The following is a 16942-nucleotide window of genomic DNA, read 5'->3' as shown; positions in this document are numbered from 1 at the left end:
AGCTCATTCACCATGCCTCGGTCCGGCATCTTCCCTGCAGCTCCATATATTGGAGCCAAGCCTCCAGTGATCGGTCCTGGATTTGCTTTCACCTAAAAAAAAAGGTAATAACAACGAGAGATCAATTGAGGAAAAAGAAAGAGGCAATCAAAAGAATTTCATCAATGGACTCACAGTCTCTACAGCTCCACGCAGATCCTGGAGGAAGTCATCGACTACAGGGACGTGTTGAAGAGTTATACATATATGAATGCTGATCCAAAAGACACATGGACAAAAAGTTTCAAAACAGTGAAGAGAGGAATGTGGTCTTATGATAGTAGAAACACCAATGTTTTGGTCTTTTAAGATTTACCTGTTGGGTCTCTGTAGCGCATTCAAATGCCAACCTTTTGACGACATGATGTCGTTCACTTCAAAGATATCTAATTCTTTAGAACCAAACGCCACAATTGTCATATCTGGCTTTCCAATGACGAACAGTTCATGGATTTCTCTTACGCTGCAGATAACGATAGTTAGTCAGAACTATAAAGAATTGAAACGATTGAAGAAGGGAAAATGTAAAAAGTAATTTTCGAACCCTTCTTCTAGTCTCTTTGATGCTTCCATTATCTTGCTTGTGTTTTGTAGGTAGCCTGTGGAACAACAGAAGCATACAGAATCAACTAATAAATCTTTGACAAACTTGAATGAATAGTATAGTATAGTAGCTTGAGAGGGTGAGATATATATTGTGAAACCTTCTTCGCCGAGAGACATCATTGCAGCCCAAGCACCAGCAACCAAAGAACCAGGCCTACTCCCAGCTATAGTTGGGGACACGTATAGACCTCCTGACCATTCAGTTACTGCATAAAACACAGTTTCAGATTTTCATGAATTCAAGTCTTCTTGCTTCTTTTATTTCCCTGTTTTCTTAACGATGAAAGTAGCACACACACTTACCAGCAACAAATTGGTGCTGTTTTGGAGGTGCAGGGGGAGATATTTTGCAGGCAAAATTCACATGTCAGGTAAAGATAATACACAAAACTATACTTTGCACAGCACTGAATAGAATATGCAAAACTTCATAAGAGGAATGTGACAGTGTGAATGATTCCAGGGAAACAATAACAAGGAAACAAAAGTAAGCGATATTGTGGGTATGTTTTTGTAGATGAATAGTGACACAACAAGAATGCCAGAATCAGAAGTCAGGAGCTGAATATAAACCAATTCATATGTGCTTAGTATTGAGCCTGGAGAAATTGATAAGAATGGAAAAATAACAAGTACTTACCTTTCTGATCTCATGATTTCTGTAGAGAACTGTACTAGTTCCTTTAGGAGCCAAACCATATTTATGCACGTCCACCGAAATTGAAGTAACTCCTTGTACAGAAAAATCAAAAGCTGGGATCTGATACCTGAAAAAACGGTGAGAAATCATTCTCTATGATCTTACTAATCTAAATAGTACCAACAGATTAATGTAAATCTGAGATCCAATGCTCTGGGGGAAACTAGGAGAAGTGGCAATAGAACAGACAGACACATACCATACATTAACTTATCTTATCCTTTCTCAAAGTTATGAACTTAGCTTCTTAAGTCCTAAACTTTGCATCTTTTTTATAAAATAAAGGCAGGCCTTTGATAAGCTGCTAGAAAAAGAGACAGTTACACATACCCAAGTTTGCGAGCGAAAGGTAACACAAAACCACCAAGGCAAAGGTCAACATGAAAGCATATTCCATAGCTAAGAGCCAGTTGACCAAGCTCCTGTAATGAAAGAAAAAAAGGAATGGTCCAACACATTCATTACATATAGAAGAACATAAATGTCTTTAAAATTACATGAGAGGGCAAAACCAGTTTACCTCAATAGGATCGATGATGCCATGAGGGAATCCTGGTGCTGATCCAACAATCTGAAAAAATATGGTTTAAAGATGACGATAAGAACAAAGCACACGCCTTAACTTAAAAGCTGTATTACCATAACAAACACAAAAGGTGATTATGCTTCTGAGGTTAAAATCTTTCAACCATGAATATACAAAAGGCAAGGACTGGACATGTACTAGAGACCATAAATATCAAACCATGGTCTCTAGTACATACAACTGGCAGCTCAAAACATTACCATGATGGTGTTTCTGTTAATATGCCGCCTTATTGCCTTCACATCAGCTCGAAATTCTTTGTCTACTGGAACTCGCCACAATTTGATGTTGAAGTACTGAGCCGCCTTATCATAAGCCGAATGACCCGATTCAGGTATAATCCTACACTTACGTATAAATTATTGTTCCATCAGTTAAGTTCAAAATACATATTTGATCAATGTATGTAAAGCGAGGGATGAAACATACATTTCTGGCCGGGTGATACCCTTCTTGTACTTCATATAGTCACGAGATGACTTCACAGCCAACACTATACTTTCTGTTCCTCCAGACGTCATGTTTCCACATATTTGTTCTCCTGAAACCGTTTCTTTACTCCCGAGTAACGCAGCAGTCATTGCCACTACTTCTGACTCAAACCGCACCACACTCTGGAACACGTCTATATGCAACGGATTGGTATGCGCAAACCTGGAAATCACCATCCATACATATCATACACATCGTTAACTTGAATGATATATTATACACAAATAAAGAAATGGCCCCTCTCAGATCCAAGAATAACACAAAAGCAGAAGTCATATTCCATGAAGATAAGAGCTAAGATTTTGCTATAACTTACATTGAACATGCTTGGTTTATCAATGCAAAATGACCTTCAGACTCCCCTCCACCTATGTATCTGTTAGAAAAGGTGGTAGAAATTTAATTAATCTCCACCGTAACCACAAAGAAATTTGAAGAACTAATTTTTTAAAAGGCATCAACTACCACAGACATACACAGTGCCAGAGCATTTTCCTTGCCAAATAGCGTCATTCCTCTTTTCAGTCTCCATTTTCTCGAGAACTTCAACTCCTAGACCTTTTACTGGCAATGTTTCAGCCCGATTCTTTTTCTTAGAGCTACTACCAGATTGTAATTGATCAACAACCTATGAATTAGAAAAACACAAACATCAACTCGTTACACAGATATAAATAAAAAAGACACAGTGGGATGTAACAAACATTGAAGTCTCTCTAACCAAGAAACAAACATATGCCCTTGAAAAAGAAGCTAGTATGGTTCTGGTCTCAAATCCCAAGTAATTTTATATAATAGTGAAAACTTAAAATCATAATGGGAGGCTCATAACTCTATACTATTCAGTGACTATCAAAATCATGTTTCAAATAGCCATGGGACCATTTCATGCCAGATAAAATCTAAATCCTTAACTAGTGGATGCAGCCATCCATCTAGAACATTAAAAAGGAATAAAAAGACAAATGGAAGAGAAGAGCATTAAATAGGCTTGTCAAGCATTTCTATTTTTTGAAATGTTTCCACTTAAAATACCCACAAGAAGAAGATGCAACAAAAAAAAAAAAAAATGGCCATTACAGGAACAATCTAAAGATTCAAACACAAACACCCACCTTTTGTTTCTCAGCATCAATGTAATTCTGAACTCCAGGGATCATTCTGTTTCATTATTCCACAAAAACCATTACTCTAACTCTCACCCATCAAAAAAAAAAAAAAAGAGATTGGAATCGAAGAAAATAAGATATGGGATATAAAGATTCTCACTTGAGGAATCCCATGATGAACCCAACAAGACACGCTTTCAATCCTTTGTCGTTCACAACGCCCAAGACAGATCCGATGATCTGAGCGAAAAAAAGAGTGAGAAGGGGAGCCAAGAGCAGAAACAGAGGCTCAAACTCAGACAAACGCGAGTTTAACGAGCCTCGAGCTTGAATCACCATTGATTTCATCGAAGAATATGAAAAATAATCCATTTTACTTTCCTTCTATGAGATTAGAGATGGTGAGAATAAAAGTGAATCGTTTGGGACATAGAATAAGGAATATAGAAAAGGGGGATACATAGGATGATCATCATAAAACGAGGTCATCTCGTGAATAGTATGAGATTGCGACAAAAAGTCCTTTTTTTTTTTTCCTTCATTTTTTTGGCGCTTTGTGTTTTTGGTTGCGTGTGAAGTCAATTTTTTAAAAGCGAGTTACTTTCAGACTCTCTGATCTGATGGGTGGTGAAAAGCTACACGGCATCTAACTGGAACCAAACTCACACTTTTATGTTTTTATATAGTATAACTAACTAGTTTGGTTTATCATTTTATAATTAGAAAAAGAGCAAACAACAAACACTAAAAAAACTAAAAATCAGAGTCTAATTGGGTGCCTTGTTCACTTTCAAGATTAATTGGGTGTTTCAACAATCCAAGGTTACCTACTAGAAGCTTAAGATTGTATTAACCTTCTGAATAATGTGAACTGCCAGAGAACCTAGAGTAATTGAATCAACGGGTCAAATCAGTGAACCTGAGACTTTTCTTCTGAAAAGTAAGCAAATCCTATATCAAAAGAACTGATCTTTCGTATTGGGTATGTGAACATGCAGGATTTTGTGGCTTAATTAGACTTGTCTGACTCGGACTTGACAAATCTTATCATGCAAAGGTATTGTGGAAACTTGAAGCAATCTCCAACTGCAACCCCACAAACAACTCCGACAATACTCAAAATATAACCAACCCCAGACTTGATCAAATTTGATGGAACTTGTGGAATCTTTTACACAGAGAGGGTTCATTGAAGCTCCTAGCAAGTCTTGTAGCGATGAATAGAGTTGACTTTTGGACACATGAAAGAAGACAAAGCTCTTTAAAAGCCAAGCTTGGACAAAATATATTCGGATTAAAAGCATATTCCCACAAAGAAAAAAGAGCCAAAATGACAATGGAAACCATTAGAATTGTGTCTTAATCAAAGAAGGCATTAGATTGTAATGACACAAGTGAACAAACCATCCAAACCAAATACAAGAGAGAGAGACAGTTTTTTCCCCTCTTCTCAAAGGTAAATCATCTAGGAATAAAAAGAAAAAGGACAAGACAGGAAATGATAGAAGGATTGCTCATATAGTATATAGGAATAGCAACAAACAATCATGTATGCTAAAAAAACAATCTGACTTGTGTTCAGGCGTAGTTCAACCTGAATATATCGTTGAACACGTAAAAGCTTCCTTGTGGCGTCGGCATCAAATGAAACATCTGAAACACACACAATGAAAAAAAGTTCATACTTTTGTCAGATCAAGATCAAGGATACCAAACCAAACAATACATATAACATTGGAACAGCTTGCTTCATATAGAAAACTCTTAAGAGGAGCTCAAGAAACGTAACAAATGACTGAAACAAGAACATGCCAAGCAGGTTTTATATACTCTCACCACACGAACACAAACCAGGGGAAACACACAAGATTGGATAAAACAAAGACATAAGAAACTCATCAATTTGGCTTAGGGAGGGAGCCATCTCTCTTCAATCTAATCCACAAAACTCAGAGCTCAGCTAAATTTGCCAGACTAAATAGGAGCTCAAAACGAATCACATGACAAGTTGGAAGGATCTATCTAGTCAAAGGAGAAATACAAACTTGGGAATAGCCAGATTTACAGATCTATCAGCCAATTTCTAAACCCTAACGATCTAATCAGATATATAGATCAATCGGGAGAGAGAGGAACCTGGCTGAACTTGAGGGTGTGTTCCTCGCCGGCGAGCTGGAGGTTACCGGAGACGAAAACGAGCATACCGGAAGCAGGGCCAGAAGGCTGGCAATCAACGGTGGAGATGTGATGCTTGCACTGGTTGAAAGGGAGAGAGGTGAGCTTAGCGACGATGCTCTGAACTCCTTGGATCTTTTGACCTTCGAAGGTGAGCATAGAAGCTTCCTGGTAAAGACCAGCGAGACCGACGCGGTTAGTATCGAAGGTGGAGTAGTAATGTTCGACGAAGGCCTTGGACACTGCATCGGGATCCATCTGAGACATTATTGTTAGATTTGATTTGGGAGTCGCAAAAATGGGTTTTTGGTTTTTGTATCTTTTTATTTATTCTCTCTTTCTCACAGAGAGGGGAAGGAAGGAGACGACGGATCTTATTATATAAAATTATAAATCTCATGTGAAAAATCTTTGCGTCGCTACGACGCTGCTTTTATTTTTTCCTTTTTTTTTTGTTTTTTTTTTCCTTGTCATTTTGTTATCTTTTTAACTCTTTTTTTATAATCATTTATATACTTTTTTCCAACATAATCTTATTATATATTGATGTCAAATAAACATCGTAATACAATTAATTATATTTACAGAATTTTATATATTTATATTTTTTAAAAAAATTCTAAAATCATAAATAAAATTAACAAAATCAATATATTTTCCATTGTATGCTCATTATATTATACGGTTGTTCTCAATAAAATTTGACATGTGTAAGCAAAATCTTAATTTATAAAGCATATATATTAATCAATAAATAATGAATAACAAAGTTAAAAAGAATAGCATAAGTTATTTAACATAATTTTAGTCGAATATAAATTGTATTTTTCGTTGTAATATAAATTTTTATTGTAAGTAATTACACAAAACTTTGAAAGAATAATGAACTTAAAAAGAAAAAAAAAATTATACATGATGTGTATCAGTATAGTTTTACATGTTTTATTTTAAAGATTTTAATGCATGTAGTGATATGAGAAACCTGGAAAAAAAATAGAAAAAATGAGTTTGTAGGAATGAATTTTCGGTAATTGATGAAAATTGACAAAAGTATTACTTATGAAATTATGACATATAAAAGAATAATATTTAGGATATTTTTGGATTTACAAAAATTTTGTGGATCTTAACTGATTTTTTTACTGATTGTTTTTATTGTTAAATTTAGAATACTAACCAACATATATATTATCTCATATGATGTTCATATTATTTTTGTTATTAAAAATTTAACTCTAATCCATGAAGAAGTGAATTATGGTTTTACGATGAAATAAATAGTTAAATATGATTACTAAACTAAATGTCTTACGATAAAATTTATTTTAGATTAAATCTTTTTCAAATATTAATATGTATCATTATAAAAGAAATCATTTAAGAATATTAGTAATTTTTTATGTTTGATTTTATAATTTCAACAATTGTATTTTGAAATGCATATGTTAAAAACATAAGATAATTCAAAATAAATTATAATTCAAAGGAATGAAACTTCAGTTATTTGATGAGAATGTCTCTATATCTTTATAAATGTTTTTATTTTATAAATTTCACTCATTTAAAATTGATTATGACATGAGATAAAATTAGTACTTATGAGATAACAACATAACAAATATATCTTAAATAATGTTGATTCAGTTTTTTTTTGCGAATTATATTTTGTTAATTTTTATTTGTATTTTCAGTTCTTACTATGATATAGATTTGATATGATGTATTAATTGTGTTTGATATAAAATATTTAGTTTTATGCATTAAGATGAAATATGTAATTAAACTTAAAATATAGTTTATTATGATGGTATAGATATTTTAATGGTACTCCCTGTCCTATTAGAATTTTTGGATAAAAGCACAAAGATTAATAAACAATAAATATTATGTCATTTATTAAACTTCAACCAATAGGAAAATATATTGTATAGTTCAAATAGTCATAAATAGTTATATTAATAAAAATTGTACAAAGAAATTTGAGAAAATATTATAAAATAGGACAAAAAAAAGCCTTAAAACTATTATATAATGAAACTGAGAGAGTATTAAAATGAAATATGAGAGGTTCATATTCAATATTAAAATATTACAAGAGAAAATCTCAAAACATGTATATTACTACTTAATTGTTCTCAATAAGTTTTTAAAATTTTTACCCGCGTAATAACGCGGACCTTATCTAGTAGCTATATATATTATATAGTACGTAAGATTATTATATACAATGTATGAACTATGAACTAGAGTACCTAAGATTATTATGTCTTATTTTTTAAAATAATTATTCTAATTATAAATAATTATTCTAATACAGCTAAGATTTATAAAAAAAAACTATTTTAGATATTTTAATTTGATGTGATTTTAGATATAATCAAAAGAGGTTACCAATAAAAAAAAGTTTATTGTATATTATAATATGTGTATGTTTTACAGCTATATATTGAATACAAATTACAACAAATCTTTAAAACATGCTAGAATCAAATTTATTATTGAGAATCTATCAAATTGTTTATCAATAAATCACATTAAATTTAAAATTTTCATTTTTAACTATGTGAGATGGAAATATATATGTAAAGAACGATTAATCTACTGAAAATTTAAAATATTACCTTGATAACGGATATAAATATATTCACACGTAAATTAAAAAACACATATAATATATATATATATATACTGAATATTTGATTCGAAAAAAAAATTACCATAAAATAATATATTCTCATTTCAAAAAGAGATCTGATATTATAATGAAAAAATTAGAATATTATTGTTTGAATTAATAATCGTTTATACCAAAAAAAAATCCATAAAGTAATCTCACATGTATTATAAATTTGGAAGAGAGAAAATTAATGGTTTATTACTTAACTTAACTGGAGGTAGAAATCCTTAGTATATCTCATGTGCACCGGTTCACAAGAAAACATCTTTTTGCTTCTTAAGTCTATTGTCTTGTGTAAAGGTTAAGCCTTGTTGTCTATGTTTTTAGTTTAAGAGTTCGTCCTATTTCTCAGGTTTAAATTATCTACTTAGTAGTTTTCTTCACTTGGATTCGTTTTGATGTCTTCGAGAATTTCTTTTTGTTCGTCAACTTAGTTTTCTTCATTTGGGCTTTAAATTCTGGAGATATTTTTATTTTGTATCGGCTTAAATTGTGTTTTATAATGTATACTTCAAAGTTTAGTCAATACTATTAAAAAAAAAAATACTTAACATTTTTTTTTTCAAACGAAAAAAAGAAAAAAGACAAAATTTGGTCTTACTTTTTTTTTTGGTTGTATAATAAGATTGTAGAGGTTTGTTGGCATATAAAAAGATTATAATGGTTTTTTTTTGGTTTGTCGATTAAACCTGTCAGGAATGAACTAGGATGGCTCCTTCCAAGGAATTTGTTCCCTATCTTTAACTTGGATCTTAATCAGGTTAGGTAACCCATTCCTTTATTCTTCTTATAAGAAATTTCCGATACCACTAAATTAAACATTTCGTAACACTCATTGGCTTCGAACTAGAGTACCTAAAGGGTTAAGGCTAGCTAATAAATGTATCTCTCTCACATGCATCCGCGGTATTCATCTCGTATCCGCTGCGCTTAATGATAAGTACACACTGTATAGTAAACCAATCAAATTAAAGAAATGAATCACAATTAAATTAAATTAATTAATTAAAATGATTTATTACGAATTTCCATGCGTCGTCTCACCACAACACACAAATCCTCAAAAAATCGACACCTTCCAATTCCGTAGCTACAGATTCTCCTTACTCTATCTCTAGTTCGTCTCTTTGGCTCCGATTGGCTGATTCTTTCTATGATGTCCGCTTCTTACCCAAGCACCGACTGGTTCCCTCCTGCTCGTAAGCCTCTTTGATTCTCTCCTTTTAGCATAAATGTTGTAACTTTTTGGTTTTAATCCTCGTGGGTTTTGTCGCTTCGTTACTCTAAACAAAGGAATCACGACCTTTGTTGATGAAATTTCGTAAAGTCTTGCCCTTTGTTGATGTATAGCTTTTGCTTGATGGTGCTGCTTGTGACTATCTGCTCTGTTTTTAATCATTGTTTTAGGTTCAGGTAAGGGCTTAAACATGTTGGAGATGGATATGGTAGAGAGGTTAAACACTGACCAGAGTGTATTCCAAGATCAGGTGACTCTGATTACAATGGCTTTGCCTTTGCTTTTTGTCTTGTAATAAATGTAAGCTGCTAGCACCACAATTGATATTGTGTTTATGATTTTTAATTTCAGGATACGATTAGCACTCGCCCTTTCTGTGGTAATGCTTTTTCTGCAAGTGCAAGTTCCTTTGGGTTTGACACTGACTCATTTCACATTCGAGGTTAAAGACCTGTATATGATACTCTTTTTTTATCAGCTCTCTAATATTTTAGCTGTGTTACAACTAATATTCTGCTCGTTGTTCGTTTGGGTGCAACTTGATTGTGGGTTTTAGAGATTATCATGTTCTTCAACCATATTGTTTCACCAGAGAGCTGCTTAATCTTTCTTATACAGAAGTCCACCTACTTATGTTGGCTATTCCGTATTGTTATATTTGTTTTGTTATACGCTTCTTATAAGTGCAATAGGGGAAACATTGTCACATGCCCATGAAAATTCTTCACCACTTGTTTAATTCTGCTTCCTTCCCCATGTGACCAAGAATTGTGGATTTTATTGCTTCTTAGCTGTTATTGTAGTACTATTTTTTAGATGTCCTTGTTGCTCATTAATGCCGTCATTTCTATGAAAATGTAGCTGATAATCCAAGGTCGTACCATCCACATACAGATGTTCCAAGCTTTGAAAATGTTTCTCCTGTGCGTAAATCACTTAATCTATGCTTTTCCATTCTACTTGATTTTGATTTCTGATGTTGTTGATGTGTTCATTTATTTCCGGTTTCTTATTCAATTGATATAGGGAATGGTAAATGAAATGTTTTACCATGGTAATGGTGTACCATCAGATTTTCAGAGGTCTTCTCATTCTACCAGAAGAAATCAATCATCACTGCAGCGTTATGGTGACCTCTACTCCGATGATTCAAGACGTTATGTTCCTTTTGACTCATCAAATCACCAGTATCCAGTACCAGAACATATTCGTAGTTCTCCGGAGTTTCACATGTTTAAGGCGAACTCTAGACATTTTGATAGGCATGCGAATGAAAGTAACAGTAGTGAGACTGATGATATGATGCGCTCTTGGGGAAATTTTGACTTCAGAAACAATAAATTTGGAGAACCTAGGGGTCTGGATCTCAACCCCTTCAGTGGAGAAAATATGTTTCTTCCAATGGCATCTACCAGAACATGTATGAAGCACCATGGTGCAGTGGACTTATCTGCAAATGATTTCGATATGGTTAGTTATTCTAATCACTACCTCTACAACTCAAGGGATTTTTCCTTGCATTCTTTGTACAGCTTAGTAATTAAGATTCTTGGAACCTATACACCTTTAAATCTTTTGTTGTATCCATTCTCCTGGATCTTAGTATATGTCTGACCTCTTTTAACGGAAAAATCCTAGCAAACTTCTATATAGATCTAATTCATGAAATGTACGCAGGGTCCACCGCATGGAGTTATGCATGATGCCTTTGAATCTGCTGCAAGCTTAAGTTACAGAGAGCAAGCTTATACTCAATGCAAAAGAAGCCCTTTCTCTGCTTCTTCTTCTAGCCCAACTTGGGAGTTTGATTATAACTTGCCACCTCTTTATGAGGCAAGAAGTGGAAGCTACAATGTCTCCCAGTTCCCTGCCATGCTTGATATGCCTACCGAGAGAAACAGAGGTCTTAGGGCATCCAGGCTAAATGGTGAAAGTGATACCACTTATGGTCGAGTTGATAGTTTTTGTCGCCAAGATCTGCTCTCCCAGTTCAGGGACGCAAAGTTCTTTGTTATTAAGTCATATAGTGAGGATAATGTCCACAAGAGCATAAGGTATTGTGTTTGGGCAAGCACTAAAAATGGAAACAAAAAGTTGGATGCTGCCTATCGTGAAGCAAAGACAAAAGATGTGGCATGCCCAGTCTTTCTTTTGTTTTCGGTAAATCGCTTATTTTTCTTCATTACAAGTCAAAACCTGTTGGAAGCTGTGAGTGTTGAGACAGAGAATTTTCTTGGAAGATATTTACACTTGCTTGTTTATTCAGCATTGTCAGTCTTTTGTCTTCCTAGATTGACATCTCATGCTATATCATTGTATCTATACTTCAAACCACTTAGATGTTCTATTTATTTCACTTTTGTTTTGATCTGAAACTCCTAATAGAAGAAGGGGATAAAAACTTAATTTCAGGTGAATGCCAGTGCACAGTTTTGTGGAGTGGCTGAGATGGTTGGACCGGTTGACTTCAACACAAGTGTGGAGTACTGGGAACAAGACAGATGGTCAGGACACTTCCCAGTCAGATGGCTTATCGTCAAAGATGTTCCCAACAGTCTCTTTCGCCACATCATAATTGAAAACAATGACAATAAGCCAGTCACTAACAGTAGAGACACCCAAGAGGTAAACTAAATTCCTCTCGCCTACTGCATTCTTTTCTTATGGCTCCGTTTAATGGTGTAATTATGTAAACTGATTTGACAATTGTGAATCGTATTTTCATTCCCAAAGTGAATTTATAAGGAAACTTTGCTGTTACTGCACATTAAGATTGATGTTTCTTTTGAAACTTCTATCATATCATATACTCATATAGGAGAGCAGTTATATTTCATCTCTATGTGGATCCATCCAGAATGGAACATGTCTTCTTTAAAATCTAAGACGCTGTTGTTAAATATCTAAGGTAGTAAAATTTATGTATTTTTCGAGGAATCAAACTCAAGGTCTTATCATGAACATAGTTTCAACTTTAGAAGTTACTGTCTCATTCAAATGATAAGATGTGAAGTAGTATTTGTTTTTTGTACCTGTAGGTGGGAGTGGAACAAGGTATAGAGATGTTAAACATTTTCAAGAGCTGTGAGATACATTCTTCGATCCTCGATGACTTTAGCTTCTACGAAGAGCGACAGAGAGCGATTCAAGACAGAAAAGCCATGCAACGTGCTGTTCTTGAATCGCTCGCACTTTCTGCAACCTCTGGTCCAACATATTCCACAAATTCTCTCCACGACGAATTTGTTAGGGAAATGTCCACGAGGTTTGCAGAGGCTTTGGCCTTACAAAACAAACCCATATAGTTGAAAACCCTCTCTTCTCTTTCAGGATTTGGATTGTCTGAGGTTTAAATATGGTTTATATAGACTCTTGATTTTGTACAACTGATCACGGACGTAAGGAGCATAGGTTGTAAGATAAATTCAAGGTCCTAACAATTGGCTTGTTTTACTAACTTTCTGAAAGTTTAGATTTTGTCAACAAAAATGTGATTGACTAATATCTTAAATGAATGATGAAATTGATAAATAAACGTAATAATAGTTTAAGCTGATCAGTTTTGTTGAATAATCACAAAACAAGCTAGCTTCTGTAGTGATTTCAGTGCGAGCGAACAAAGTGAGCGGCCTAGGCGTATAGGTAACACATGATAGCTCTTGTCAAATTTAAGTGGTAAGTTGACTCAAGGCAACAAATGTCCGAACAAAGAAATAACACACTTGAAAGATAAGTTTTGAAATTTTGAAACAAAGTGGCAAAAACAAAGGCACCAACCAACCACATTATAAAGAAAACATTATTACATCCCTAATGTCACATGTCTAGGCAAGGTCGAGACGAAGGAGACGGTGATCAAAGTGATGGCTAGAGCCAAGACGGCGTGACCATCCCTTGTGGAAGCTGATCCTCCCTTATCCGTGGACGTGGCTGGAGTTGCTGGAGATTTACCCGCTGGCGCCACTGGTGCTGTTGATGATGTGGCATTGTTTGTGAATACGGCTGCGTCTGGCGAGCTCGGCGAAAGCCCTAGGAGCTCTGTTCATTTGTCCAACATTTTAACATTAGCCTCACTTAACAATGTCTATTAAACATGACTTCACTTTATGTTAGCTTTTTTTATTTACGTCTTCAAATCAGCTGTGGGGAAAGTTAGGTTATATCTATAAATGTGCTACGAATTAAATGAGATTCTCTGTAAGTAATACTGGCAACCCGAGGCACCTGTCGCATTAAAGTGTATGTAGCGGATTATATATGGTTTACTGGTTCTTCCATATAATAAATAAGCTTATGAAAATAAATTTTTGTATACGTAGGACAAATCAAATTAAATTACTAATTTGAAAAACTCATTAACAAAAAAAAAAAAATCAAATCACCTTGGAATACTATTTTTTATTTTTTATTTTGTGCAACGCACCTTGGAATACTAAAACTTATGAATTCACGCACTCATGGTCATGGTTGTTTTATTTCATTCTGTAATCATCAGACCCTAGAATCTCTATTTCTCTAAGTATAGCTTCAAAATCAGGAAAGGTAATTTGCATGTCCCCGTTTGATCCGCATTTAGATGGATGAAAGATAGCAGTAACAGATTTGAGATATGAGAACACGATATGAACTAGCTAGCTAGTAGAAAATGAATTAAAGGAGGAGACGTACTTGGACAGTTGGCGATGCTAGCGTTGTGGATCTGACAAGAAGTTGGAAGCTGAATGAGTTTGTCTTCTTGAACACCAAGATCCTTCAAGGCTTGTCCTCCTGTCTTGGCTTGTTGTATCACGTAACACAAACACTTTGGATCTCTCTCTTTGATATCTTCCACAGCGTCACAACACTTCTTAGATGGAGTCGTTGCCTTCCCGGTCGCAAAGTCCAAGCACAAAGTCACCTTCGTAAAGTCCTGGCTGCATTTGTCAGCCAAATCTCCACCCGCTGGTGCCGCCGGTGCAGCCGCGGAGATGGAAGCAACGATCGTCATGGTGACTAGGAAGAGGTGGAGAGCAAGACCTTTCATTATCATTTTTTACTTTCTGGTGCTTTACTGTTTTGCTTGTTGGGGTTTCTATATATCTCTCTGTGTATTTAAAAGCAAACCGACTTTGAGGTGTGTGTTGTGTGTATTAAATGCCATTGTGGTGTGTAGTTGGGAGCTTAGACACCTATACATACGATTAACTTCAACGACGCTGATATAAGTATGTTGACCTTACTTTTGTTTGCGTGTGTTATTATTGACGCGAGAGTGTGAAATAACGAATCAATTATTATCAATGGAAAATGAAAATGCTGCATATTTTAGAGGTTTCTTTACACACAGTGATTTTGCCTGTAACTTAAATAAACAATGTAATACTTATAATAACGCGTTGCTAATACTAAATTTTAAGACATGTCCAATCTGTTGAAAATATGTGGTATTACGTTCTGAAAGGAAACATGTGGGTCAATGTAAAAAACAGATACATTTCACATACTTTTGCAATTTTGTGATCAACATATTGCAATTAAATTGTCACCATATCTATGCCACTACAAGAAAATAGTCGATTTGCGAGGGAAATTTGCGATGGCAAAGTGCCCTCGCAAATTTGCGACGGACTTGCGAGTAGTTTGCTAGTTTAGCGAGGGTACTTGAAATTCCCTCGCAAAATTTGCGACGGCGAAATCCCTCGCAAATTTGCGACGGATTTACGACAGATTTGCGACTCCGCGAAACATCCTCGCAAAAACATCGCAACTCCCTCGCATATTGCAACGGATTAGCGATGACATTTTCCGTAGCAAATTTGCGAGGGAGTTGCAAGGGCCGATGATGTCGGCAGCCACGTTTTTCCCGAGTGTAACTGTTTTGTCGGCAAAACAGTAAAAGCCTCGCAAATCCCTTGCAAAAAAATAATATTTTAAAATATCCCTCGCAAATCCCTTGCAAATTTTCCTAGCAAATCCATAGCAACTATTTTTAGTAGGCCTATAAATAGCAAGTTTATGATCCATGGAAACCACAACACAAAACACTTCCAACAAACACACTTTGAATACGAAAAAAAATATTGTGAAAGAAAAAAAGGCTAAAAAAAAAACCTAAACACTTTTAAATTATATAATAATGTTTGGAGGCGGGCAGCATGAGATATACACATTGCGACGGTGGATGTACAATCACAGAGATCCGGAGACCGGTGATGTGACGAGAGAGTTTTGTGATGGGTTGCGCGCTTTCATGTACCAGGCGACAAACCAAGACTTTGCTCGTCAAAACGGTACAATATTTTGTCCATGTCCTAAGTGCTTCAACGATAAGTATTTGGAATTTAATCTAGTGAAGAAGCATCTTTATAATAGAGGATTTATGCCAAATTACTATGTATGGTTTCGTCATGGAGAGGGTTGTAGCAGTAACGTTGGAAGTAGTAGTATGAATTATGCTGTTGATCAACCTAGTAATTATGGGCATCAAGAATCTGATCAATTTGGTTTTTATGGGTATAATGAGGAAAATAGATTTCATGATATGGTTAATGATGCATTTCATGAAACTACTGCTGCATTTCCTGAGAATAATACGGAAGAACCCAACGTAGATGCACAACGTTTTTATACTATGTTAGATGCTGCAAATCAACCTATCTACGATGGATGTAGAGAAGGGCATTCTAAGTTATCATTGGCATCTAGGATGATGACAATTAAAGCTGATAATAACTTAAGTGAGAATTGCATGGATTCTTGGGCTGAACTCATTAAAGAGTATTTGCCACCTGATAATGTATCGGCTGAGAACTACTATGAAATACAGAAGTTGGTTGCGAGTCTTGGATTACCATCTGAAATGATTGATGTGTGCGTTGACTATTGCATGATTTTTTGGAAAGATGATGCTAAGCTGCAGGAATGTCGGTTTTGCGGGAAGCCGAGATATCAACCTACACAAGGAAGGACGCGAGTGCCATATAAACGTATGTGGTACTTGCCTGTTGCTGATAGATTGAAACGCCTATACCAATCAAATTAGACTGCAGCGGCAATGAGATGGCATGCAGAACATTCTACTGAAGAAGGAGAAATTACACACCCATCTGATGCAAAGGCGTGGAAACATTTTCAATCGGTATATCCTGACTTTGCTCAAGAGTGTAGGAATGTTTATCTTGGGTTGTGTACAGATGGTTTTAGTCCATTTGGTATGTCAGGGAGGCAGTATTCTTTATGGCCTGTTATATTGACGCCATACAATCTTCCTCCAGATATGTGTATGCAAAGCGAATTTCTGTTCTTGAGTATTTTGGTACCAGGTCCAAAGCATCCAAAGCGA

The 16942-nt window shown here is 35.0% G+C and overlaps 4 protein-coding genes across 7 annotated transcripts in view; 1 reads left to right on the top strand and 3 right to left on the bottom strand.

The window, feature by feature from the left end:
• The window catches only part of LOC104776851 (sphingosine-1-phosphate lyase), a 4705-nt gene extending 654 nt beyond the window's left edge, over positions 1 to 4051 (bottom strand). The window contains exons 1-15 of one of the 3 annotated variants that reach the window (XM_010500992.2): positions 3693 to 4050; positions 3539 to 3584; positions 2900 to 3051; positions 2740 to 2799; positions 2361 to 2585; positions 2132 to 2273; positions 1866 to 1916; positions 1676 to 1767; positions 1286 to 1412; positions 949 to 964; positions 744 to 851; positions 584 to 638; positions 356 to 502; positions 175 to 253; positions 17 to 92 (exon numbers count right to left, since the gene is read on the bottom strand). In XM_010500992.2, coding sequence (XP_010499294.1) covers positions 17 to 92; positions 175 to 253; positions 356 to 502; positions 584 to 638; positions 744 to 851; positions 949 to 964; positions 1286 to 1412; positions 1676 to 1767; positions 1866 to 1916; positions 2132 to 2273; positions 2361 to 2585; positions 2740 to 2799; positions 2900 to 3051; positions 3539 to 3584; positions 3693 to 3904 — 1588 coding nt within the window. In that variant the 5' untranslated portion in view covers positions 3905 to 4050. Of the gene's footprint in view, positions 1 to 16; positions 93 to 174; positions 254 to 355; positions 503 to 583; positions 639 to 743; positions 852 to 948; positions 965 to 1285; positions 1413 to 1675; positions 1768 to 1865; positions 1917 to 2131; positions 2274 to 2360; positions 2586 to 2739; positions 2800 to 2899; positions 3052 to 3538; positions 3585 to 3692 lie in introns of all 3 variants that reach the window. The other 2 variants (XM_010500993.2, XM_010500991.2) reach the window with 2 other exon arrangements.
• LOC104776848 (nuclear transport factor 2) lies at positions 4864 to 6079 on the bottom strand. Its single transcript, XM_010500989.2, has 2 exons — positions 5669 to 6079; positions 4864 to 5185 (listed from the first exon to the last, which is right to left on the bottom strand). The coding sequence occupies exons 1-2, from the start codon at positions 5972 to 5974 to the stop codon at positions 5111 to 5113; spliced, it is 381 nt and encodes a 126-aa protein (XP_010499291.1). The 5' UTR covers positions 5975 to 6079; the 3' UTR covers positions 4864 to 5110.
• On the top strand, positions 9418 to 13080 carry LOC104776847. Of its 2 annotated transcripts, none has more exons than XM_010500988.2 (8): positions 9418 to 9583; positions 9792 to 9871; positions 9973 to 10063; positions 10483 to 10544; positions 10648 to 11091; positions 11299 to 11781; positions 12034 to 12246; positions 12660 to 13080. In XM_010500988.2, the coding sequence occupies exons 1-8, from the start codon at positions 9538 to 9540 to the stop codon at positions 12924 to 12926; spliced, it is 1686 nt and encodes a 561-aa protein (XP_010499290.1). In that variant the 5' UTR covers positions 9418 to 9537; the 3' UTR covers positions 12927 to 13080. The 2 variants fall into 2 exon arrangements, with proteins under 2 accessions (XP_010499290.1, XP_019099238.1); XM_019243693.1 differs by lacking the exon at positions 9418 to 9583 and adding an exon at positions 9598 to 9705.
• LOC104776846 (non-specific lipid transfer protein GPI-anchored 1) lies at positions 13259 to 14728 on the bottom strand. The gene is made up of 2 exons (XM_010500987.2): positions 14290 to 14728; positions 13259 to 13659 (listed from the first exon to the last, which is right to left on the bottom strand). The coding sequence occupies exons 1-2, from the start codon at positions 14648 to 14650 to the stop codon at positions 13424 to 13426; spliced, it is 597 nt and encodes a 198-aa protein (XP_010499289.1). The 5' UTR covers positions 14651 to 14728; the 3' UTR covers positions 13259 to 13423.

Source organism: Camelina sativa, chromosome 3 (genome assembly GCF_000633955.1).
Source record: "Camelina sativa cultivar DH55 chromosome 3, Cs, whole genome shotgun sequence".
In the NCBI taxonomy this organism is placed as follows: domain Eukaryota; kingdom Viridiplantae; phylum Streptophyta; class Magnoliopsida; order Brassicales; family Brassicaceae; genus Camelina; species Camelina sativa.
Note: the sequence above shows the minus strand (reverse complement) of the source record. Positions and strands in the feature narration are given on the sequence as shown.